This window comes from Brassica oleracea, chromosome C1, assembly GCF_000695525.1.
Source record: "Brassica oleracea var. oleracea cultivar TO1000 chromosome C1, BOL, whole genome shotgun sequence".
NCBI classification, from domain to species: Eukaryota; Viridiplantae; Streptophyta; class Magnoliopsida; order Brassicales; family Brassicaceae; genus Brassica; species Brassica oleracea.
Genome location: NC_027748.1, coordinates 17,188,637 through 17,198,869, shown reverse-complemented (window position 1 = coordinate 17,198,869; position 10,233 = coordinate 17,188,637). Strand labels below are relative to the sequence as shown.

General features: G+C 33.6%; 1 protein-coding gene and 1 long non-coding RNA gene across 5 annotated transcripts; one reads left to right on the top strand and one right to left on the bottom strand.

Annotated features, from left to right (window-relative positions):
- Positions 1-886: 886 nt before the first annotated feature.
- On the bottom strand, positions 887-3,672 carry LOC106294630. Of its 4 annotated transcripts, XR_001260895.1 has the most exons (8): positions 3,087-3,672; positions 2,950-3,009; positions 2,765-2,840; positions 2,340-2,668; positions 1,665-1,709; positions 1,420-1,590; positions 1,228-1,336; positions 887-1,159 (listed from the first exon to the last, which is right to left on the bottom strand). It is a non-coding gene; the product is annotated as an uncharacterized LOC106294630 (long non-coding RNA). The 4 variants fall into 4 exon arrangements; XR_001260890.1 differs by having other exon boundaries at positions 2,765-3,009; XR_001260894.1 differs by having other exon boundaries at positions 887-1,126; positions 2,765-3,009.
- A 777-nt stretch (positions 3,673-4,449) lies between these two features.
- On the top strand, positions 4,450-7,139 carry LOC106324069 (vacuole membrane protein KMS1). Its single transcript, XM_013762092.1, has 8 exons — positions 4,450-4,803; positions 5,061-5,272; positions 5,363-5,441; positions 5,519-5,818; positions 5,907-6,064; positions 6,144-6,260; positions 6,358-6,537; positions 6,655-7,139. The coding sequence occupies exons 1-8, from the start codon at positions 4,752-4,754 to the stop codon at positions 6,808-6,810; spliced, it is 1,254 nt and encodes a 417-aa protein (XP_013617546.1). The 5' UTR covers positions 4,450-4,751; the 3' UTR covers positions 6,811-7,139.
- The last annotated feature ends 3,094 nt before the right edge of the window (positions 7,140-10,233 follow it).

Below are 10,233 nucleotides of genomic sequence, written 5' to 3'. Positions count from 1 at the left end.
ATCTTTTCTCATGATACACCTCATCTTATAAACCATCATGGAATTGGTGTAAATACCATGGCTTTATTTATTTTCTCATCCGATATAGTTTATATTGATGATTTCTAAAAGCTCATTTTCTTTCAGGTGCATCTTGCACCCACTGCCCAAGTCTTATAATTATTTCTCGTAATATCAAGGGCATTTATTTTGAGCTTTGTCAAATTTAACATGATAACCGTATCCATAGAATAATATATATAAAGACGAAAATTTAAATGCATATATAAAGACGAAAATTTAAATGCATAAATTAAATTGCAGAAATTTAAAGAGCAATAAATAAAATTGGAGGCTTAGCCTACCACATGATCCGAGGAGTCTTAGACTACCATAGTGATCATTTTTTTTTTCAAAGTCCGAGGAGACATAGTCTACAATTTTGACTTTTACTTTTTTTCAAGGTCCGACCATTTTTGACCTTTTATTTTTATTCACGGAGGCAAAGCCTACCACGTGTTTCTCTGATCGTGAAGGTATAGCCTACCATAACGATCAGTCGGAAAAGACAGCGCCTATCATCCCGAAAAATAAACAGAGAAGGTCCAGCCTCTCACTCCGAAATAATAATAAAATTTAAATAAAATAAGTATATTGAAATACATAAATTTAAACATCACCTCGGCTGGTTTAAGAACTTTCGGATTGATAAGCCTCAGTTGGTCAGAGCCTCGTGCTGATAACGTGTTATAAATTAGAGGAGAATCTCTAGAACTGATTTACTATACTTATTATAGATATATATTGATTTGGATTTGGAACGTAAAGAGAAAGATAGTTATCATAACTTCACTTATCATTATTATTGTCTCTTACAACAAATGACAATGGTCATATATATAAGGGGAGTAAGTCTGTTGTGACTTACCAACTAGGAGAAATCAAATAATTTAATACTAGTCTAATGGATAATCATCTTTGTGTTTATCACATTTATAACAACTACATAGTTGTTTTCTTTTCTTAGACTTAGTGGCTTCTCCGGCGTAAGCATCTGAGTTTTGAGACTTTTTATAGGTTGGAGCAAATATGATTTAACTTCTTGAAATCGAGAGAAGACTCTTCATGGCCCTCTTTTCATGTTGAGCTGAAGTTATCACAGATCACAAAATTTGGTTAACTGCAAAAACCAAAAAGAAAAATGAAACTTGAAGATTTGAGTTTTTAAGATCATTTATACTATAAAACCTGGTCTTTCTCAAGAAGTGTGTCACAAATCATTGTCTTCTAGTAATACCCATGTCTCTTCATAGGTAAAGGAACTCTGTAATTTAAATCTCCAAGCCAAAGCACTCGGCTGCAAATTCCCAAACAGAGTTTTTATTCGGTTTTTATTTACTTGTATAGACAGAAAGGCTTATGATTTTCATGGAAACATACTCTTGATCAACAATTCTTTCGGGTGCGCAACAATTAGGGATTTAGGTGTTTTTGGGAATGGTGTATAAAATAGAATCTCAGCTACATCTGTGTTTCTTCTCATCTTGTCACCTTTCTCACCAGAAGCCAAATGACTACACACGAGCAAAACCTTGTTATAGCAATTCATCCCTGTAAAAGCACAAATATTTAGATTCTTTTTGCGTGTTGCATAGTCTGGAATTTATAGAAAATGGTTGTGTTACCTTGTTTCTCAAGCGATTCACGATTCCTTTTCCAACATAGTAAGCCTAAGATGATATATATGTCGAATCAACTCTTTTGTATCCCAAACAGACAAAAACAAACCAACCATTTGTGTACTTGCAATAAATCGATAACTATTTTCTTTAGGTAACAAAAAAAGTCATATAACAAAAGTTGTTCTTGTGCAGCTGCAGTATTGATTAGATTTCACTCCACAAAGACATACTACCTCCGTTCCTGAAAGTAAGATGTTTTAGATTTTTTTCTTGTTCCACAAAGATAGATTTTCTATATTGTTAAGGTACTTTTTTATACTTTTGAGAAACATTAATTGAGAATATTTGAATTGATTAAATTTCATTGGTGGAAAGTTATTGGAAAGTGTATAATAAAGTAAAAAGTAATTTAAATTATAAACATTAATTAAATTCTTAATAAGCGTGCATACTCTAGAAAATCTTATTTTCAGGAACAGAGGGAGTAGTTTTCAACTAAGATAGTTATAATTCTTTTTTAAAACAAAATATATGATTTGAGAAGGTATTATTTCTTCATTTTATATTTGTATAATTATATGATATATTTATATATACATATATATGTAATCGTGATGGCTGATTCAAAAAAAATTATATACAGCGATAAAATCTTGAAGAAGTGAGAAGAACACTTACGGCCATGCAGAGTGAGACATAACCCATTCCATATTTGTGGCAATTCTCAGGATCTCTAAGTAGACCTTCTTTGTCTTTACCGAAAAAACTAATTAAACTAAAGTTGAGTGGTATATTAGATTTATTAACAAAAAGAGTGAAATTAAGTAGTAACCAACGTTGTTCAAATATTTGTGAGCACCATGACCAAGAAGATTGACTCCATCAAGAGCGATATAAAATCCAATTGTCGTTATCAGCAGAATATCCATCACTGGTTTTGATGAAGTTATGAACATATGCAAAAGCTTCATCATCTCTACTTGCAATTTTTTCCCCAAAGCGAATACCTGCGAACATAACATATTCACATGATCTCAGTTGTAGCAGAATAAACAATGAAATAGTAGAGCTGCGAGAAAACAGAGCTTGAACATACTCTATACCTGAAAATTTAAGTAAATCTTATTCTCAATAAAACAATGATTATATTGAATCTAATCCTTAATCAACCTGAAGATTCTACAACAAAGTGAAAACACTATAATTAGAATGGTCAAACTATAAATAGAGTGGTCGAAAGAAGGAAAAAGTTTGACGTTCTTCTATTGTAGAAAGTGGACCATCACACCTTAAACCGTACCAGAAGCTTCAAATTTATTACACATATCAAAATCCATACCTTACGAAGCTGATATGAACACCAAAGCTTTGATTAACAGCGGGAAAATAAAATCATTCAAAAACTAACAGAAGAAGAATATGTACCTTCTGGACTAAACTCAACATCGTCACAGCGCTCAAGCCCTTGGCGAATCTAACCACCCTCATGGCGATCTCAACTCCAATTTCATCGTCATCAGCTGTTATGCTTGTTTGGAGATTGAGGATTGTGCGTGAGGAAAGATTTGGTGTAGGAGTTTATATAATGCTAGAAAGGAGGATGTAGCTGTAACAGCTATTACAGAGAACCGAGACTCTGACGACGAAGTGAAAGAGTCGGGTTCGATCTATGCATCTGAGATGAGATTTTAGGAAGCCGGGCCCAACATGGAATCTGAGATGACAACTCCAAGGGAAATAAAAAAGACACTAACAATCAAAAATGTCGAAATAAACTGTATAAAAAAAGATTTTTGCAAAAGCCTCATCTCTATAGATTGAAGCCAAGCTTTTGCTGTAATTCTCAGTGGTACGCATAGTTTCTTAGATATTATTTCATTTTGCATCTGTTGTATAGAGGGAAAACGGGAAGTCGAAGAAAGATCTATGATTTCTGTTTTGAAGAAGGCAATAATGGATGAAGTTAATGGAATAAAAACTTGGAACAACTAAAAAGTGGGATGGAGAGAAACTGGAAAGACAACGAAAAGAGAGGAAGGAAGCCATCCTTCGGTTAGATTTTCTTTTGCTTAAGTGACATGGCACATTAAAACAATTTCATTGGTTCGAATTAATTTGTCCCCCTTTTAGTATTGTTAGATTTAATTATATAAATTAATTTATGATAATGGATTCTGAAATTTTTTATGTAAGAAGTATGGGGACATAAATTTGAGAAAAAAATCAAGTTTTAAATTATTAGTTAAATTTATAAGATTTAATTAAAATTATGTATATTTTTAATCAGTAAAATACATAATTAATAATTTCAAGCTTCCAGTTTGCAAAATCTATTATTTGATTATTTGAAAGATGTATTCACGTAAGTAAAACCCATCGTGCTTTTAATATGTGGTCCGATTAATTAGTCCGGTTCATCGCTTATACCAAATTTTGATGGAAATAGATCTCCGGTTCAACCGGTCCCATCATATTGACTAGAATAAAAGTAGAAGAATCTTTACTTAAACCACTAAAGAGATTTCACAATCTAATATTTGAAAGTTGTATTTGGTCATTTGCAATCCAATTTATAAATCCGGTTCATTGTTTATACCAAAATTTGAGTGGAAATTGGAATGGATCTCCGATTCAATCGGTCCCATCATGAAAACCGGAATGGGCCTCTAATCAATGCCCACTAGAGGAGACTTTACGCACGCTTGCGTCTGCTTCCGAGTCGGTTGATCCCATATCTGACTTTCTACAACAAAGTCTTGAACTCTCTTTTTTTTTCCTTTTTTTTGACTCACTAATCTCTATCTACTGTTGCTTTGATCTCAACCTAAACCCACACGTCACGTTACAAAGAAGAACCCAAAACCATCTTTGTTTTTTCAAATCAGAAAAAAAATCGTTTCTTTTTGTTTGCAAGCAATCTTATATATTTATTTTTTCTTACAGCCTGCCCATCGTGAATCAGACCGTGCCCATTGTTCAGATATCCTTCCGAACATTCGAATCTATGTTTAAAATCCTTTCTTTATCCTCTTTTAAGATATAGTAGTTGGTGGTGACCCAAACAGAGAGAGACGCATACGCACAGAGATTATGGGATCCGCCGCTGTAGCGAGTTCGTCTTCTTCTGATGCTGCCATCTCAGGCAAGTTTCTCTTTTTATGTTTTAAAGTTTTCGTTTATTCAGACCTTTGATCAATTGTTATGGCTTACGAGATCTGAAAACTTGAACTTTCAATGCTTTTTTTTGTTGGTTAGCATCAACAAGGGTTTTGGATGAGTTATTGATTTTAGATTGAGATATGGAGTAGCCTCTAGATTTTTCAGATGATATCTTAGCTGAATTAGGAAACTCACATGGACATTGTTACAAATAAATATAATCTTTGTTAAAACTTGTAGCTCTGCGTGAGAAGCATGAGAAGGAAGTAGAGAATCTAACACTGACCTCACAACCTTTGAGTACATTGAGCTTGTTTGTTGAGGCTACTGTTCTGTACTTCAAGCGATCGGTATTGTATCTGCTTGCTCATGGACGTTGGTTCATGCTCCTGACCACTTTTTTGGTGGCATTTGGAGTTTTGCTTGTGACTGTTGATGGACCTCATGGAAAAGTAAACACCTTTCCGACATATATAGACTTTTCTGGATTGTAGTAAAAAAGGGTTCCAACTTCCAACAGTTTGTGTAAATTGTTGTTGCAGCATGTTGAAGAAGTATCAGAGTATGTCCGATACAGCTTATGGTGGATAACACTTGGCGTCGCCTCTTCTATTGGTCTTGGTTAGTCACACACACACAAAAATTAGTAATCTTTTCGCCTTTGACATTGTTCTTATTACAATTCCTTTCTCCTGTAGGATCTGGTCTCCACACTTTTGTTCTCTATTTGGGTCCACACATTGCGTTGTTCACTCTTAAAGCAACCCAATGTGGCCGTATTGATCTGAAATATGCACCATATGATACCATACAGTTTAAACGAGTTCCCTCGTGGCTCGAGAAATCTTGCTCAGAATTTGGTCCTCCTCTAATGGTATCAGCTGCTGGATCTCGTGTTCCACTAACCAGCATATTACCACAAGTCCAGCTGGAAGCGATTCTATGGGGTATTGGGACAGCTCTTGGGGAGCTTCCTCCATATTTCATCTCAAGGGCAGGTTCATATACTGCTTCTCTCTTTGATTTGCGGCATGTGCATATGTTTAGGTTGTTGATTGTGTGTTTTGGCTCTCTAAATGTTTCCAGCTAGTCTTTCTGGGAGCACAGTGGATGGAATGGAAGAGTTAGAAGCTTCATCATCTGAAGATAGTGGATTTATGGCGGCTAACTTGAACCGCGTTAAGCGTTGGCTATTAACACATTCACAGCACTTGAACTTCTTTACCGTCTTTGTTCTTGCTTCGGTTAGTAATATGCATTAGCCAACTACAATACTTTATACTAGTGTTCACCATCTACACACTACTTCTGTTTTGAGTGCAGGTCCCAAATCCTCTGTTTGACCTCGCTGGAATAATGTGTGGACAGTTTGGCATTCCATTTTGGGAATTCTTTCTGGCCACTTTAATCGGAAAGGCGATCATTAAAACTCATATACAGGTGTGCAAACTTGTCAGAGATTTGATATTTACTCTTTAGGCCTGTTCTGACACCTGAATGATTTTTTTTTTTTTTTTAACTTTGTTTCTTATGATAGACAATATTTATCATATGTGTCTGTAATAACCAACTGCTGGATTGGATGGAGAACGAGATGATTTGGATACTAAGTCATGTACCTGGTTTGGCTGATGTATTGCCTGGACTCATCGCCAAACTCCACGCCATGAAAGAAAAGTATATTGACGTGTCACCTCCTGTTCCATCTCATATCAAGGTAACACTACAAAACAACCTTTTCGTTCTTGACAAAACTCTCTGGGCATTTTCATGAGCTTCAGGCTTTTGCAAAAACTTTTGTTTGAGTTTGGTTTGTTTTTGTTGGTGGGGTAAGGTGAAAAAATGGGATTTTTCGTTTGCGTCGATCTGGAACGGGATAGTGTGGCTAATGCTCCTCAACTTCTTCGTGAAGATTGTGACAGCAACTGCACAGAGACACTTGAAGAAGAAGCAAGAGAAAGAAGTAGCTGCTTTGACTCATTCTGATTGATCAAGATACCTTTTGAGCCAAACCTCACCATCTGTTCTTCCTTATGCCCCAACATTAAAGCAGCCATTATCCAGATTTAGAAGAAAGGTATAGAAAAAAGCAGCTTTTCTTCTAATGTTTACACATTTTTCTCGTGGTATTTGTACTGTATGGAAGGAGAAGGATGTGTTTAGGAGGTGGAATTGGGATTGTGAGATTGCATTGGATGCTTATTTTAATCCTGCGATTCTGCAGTGAAGGTTTTGTGGGAAGAACTCAAAAAAACAAAAGCTTATAGTCGTTAATTTGTTACTCTGCTTATTTAAATTGAAACTAGTGTTAATCTATTATGGCCCAATCCATGTTAACTTTCGTTGTTTATGGAGAGCTTAATTGTGTTATATGGAATTTAATTTAAAACTCTTAGCTACTGGAAAGATATATATACCTCGCCAATGCACTAGCATCGCTTACGGACAGACATGCCGAAAGTCTCAAACAGACAAGTTTGGTCCGGATCGGGGAGTCTAATAATCCAATATCTCTTAAACAGAGTAATGCCAAACAGGGGGACCAAAAGGAAAATGAAGAATATCAACGGCACATATATGAACTCAGTTCCAAAATTGACAAAAGGCTTGGCTGCATAAGTCAGGATACAGTATAGCATGTAACAACAAAGCTTCGGAAGCGACTCAGAAATATAGCGTATGTTCATGCTATTTTGTCACCGTTCAAGCTTCGTAGTTCGTAATGTGCTGCTTAGAGATGTCAGCTACAGATGTCAACCGGGTCTGATGACCATGGGTCCAAATTCAAATGATCTTTTTGATATGGTCAAACCCAAATGGTTGGTAGTCTAAATGGGCTAAAATCAATTTTAACCGAAAATTTATGGGCCAAAACCATTTGGACGAGTATAAACATAAAAATTTAGAATTTTAAAGTTGAGAAAGAAAAAAAGAAATTAGATCATATAACCAAAAATATTATAATTCACTAAAGAATCCATGTAAGAAAAATGGAAATTAGGTCATCATTGACGTCTGAATGAGAAATAAGAAGACATGAGTGAGAGATGTTTATATGTGGGTTAGTTTTTATTACATGGATTCTTAAAACTTTGTGAGTAGACATGATATTTTCAAAATTTAGTCTTACGAGTAATTTACATCCTAATAGCAAAAGAATTTAATGAAGTTACAAAATCACTGATAACTAAACTTTTTGATTGACAAAAGATTTGAATATAATTTAAATTCCGCAAACCAATAACAATGAATTTTACTAATAATTCATAAACCAATAATCATGGGATCTTAATATAACTCATCTAGAGTCTGTCTACTAATAACTCCACTAAATCTCTTTATACCATCAATGCTTTTTATGATTAAGAAAATTATTTTTTTCTTCCGCACAAAAAATAATTTTTTTTCTAAGATAAAGATGTTTCTCTGCAATTAAAAAGTAAACCAAATTTTGAAACTGTTATAACTACGTGTATAAAGGATTGTACATTTTTTCATTGACATAATCAATAACAAATTCTAAATAAGTATTTGCCTTAATTAATTTTTACTTTTAATTTTTTTTATTTCTTCAAATTAGTTCGCATTTATTTATAACACTTTCCGTTTTAACATTTCCAAAAGTCAGCTTCATTGAACGTTTTAATCTCGTTGAATATTTATATCTACCAGTCACATCGTAGAGTTCCTAAATTATTATGGATTGCGCATCAATCCGTGTCCAAATAGGTAGGATAAGCACAAACACAACTTGGCGATGGAGAAGGCTGATGTGATGTATTGGTGGCTAGCTTTGGTAAGTGGAAGTGTGTCTTGGAAATAAAGAGCATGGGGTCGTATGGTGAATAAACGAGCCAGTAACCCAACACAAATACACTGTAGAAGTAGAAATATACTACAAGAAATATGAAGTTTAATAGCATAGCAGGATAACGTTTTTTCGATTGAGCTATGATTGACATACCTTTTAATGTGGATACAAGGAAATCCTAGATTTGATTAGATTTTTGCAAAATTATTATTACAAATTTCAAGGTTTTTAAAATAAAAAAAATTCAAGGTTTTTGATTTTAATTTTAGAAAACTATTTAAATGATAATTTTTATTCTTTCATAAGAATATTTTGATTATTTATTATTTGATGAAATATATAAATTTTTCAAATTTTTAGTTTTCAAATAATGTTCTTAGTTTTTACAGTTCAGACATTTTATATTTTCTTTTTAAAAAATTAAAGTAAAATAATAAATGTTTTCTTAAAACAAATTGTTTTTAAATGTTTTGACAAGCGTGTTTTACTTTTTACTTATTTTACTGTTAAGCTATCTTATTATTTAACATGCATAATGTTTGATTAGTAGTTTATATTTTTTATATGTAAGAATACCTTTAGAAAATAAATTATGATACCTAAGACTACTTTGTAATGGGCTAGTTGAATTTTAGATTCAACGGTTTAATGCTTGCAATGGGCTAGTTGAATGAAACAAAATTGTTACGTGGATTACATTCAGTTGAATAAATTCAACCAGTTGAATAAATCCAACCAGTTGAATTTTAAAAAAGTGAGGACACAGAGACACGTGGCGACAAGTGAATGGAGAGAAAGTTGAGCAAGTGAGATTCACGCAACCATTCCACAGAAAAAAAATATTTATCTTCTTTAAATCAGCTCCTATATTTTCATTGGTTGATCAAATTCTTTTGAGATTCTTATATCCTCCAATTATTAAAACTCAATTATTTTATAGTAATCGTTTTTTATATATAAAAAAAATATATGAAAATTCATGATTTTTTATGATCTATAAAAAGAAACTAGTCTCACTTCATTTGGATACATAAAAAAACGTCAATTTTCACTATAATTTTTGTATTAGCATTCAATTAAAAAAAATTGTGTTTAAACTCTTTTTCTTTTGCAAATGGATCACAATAATAATCCATTTAACACTCAAAATTCGTCAAATTTTCCTTTCAACTATCCAAATCCCAACAACTATCATTTTCAAAATCAACCTTCAAACACACCCCAAAATATACCAAATTATGGTTTTGCACCAAATTTCTTTATGCCATCATCTGTTCCAAACTATCCTCCGTATTATGGATCGGTGATGCCAAATTTATCTCAAAGGCCTCCTATTTCTTCATCTTCAATGGGTAATCATGTTGTACCAAATATTGGAACAACCGAATTTCCAGAATTTTCTACACAAATAGGTCTTGGTGTCACGAGCGCTGTCAATGAAGGCACTCGAAAGGAAAATGAAGAAGATTCAACTCATGCTCGCCGCAAAAGCCCGAAATGGACCACTGATCAAAATTTGGTGCTAATTAGTGGTTGGATTAAGTATGGAACTGTGTTGTTGGCAGGAACCAAAAAAGTGAAGCATATTGGGGGAAAATTGCT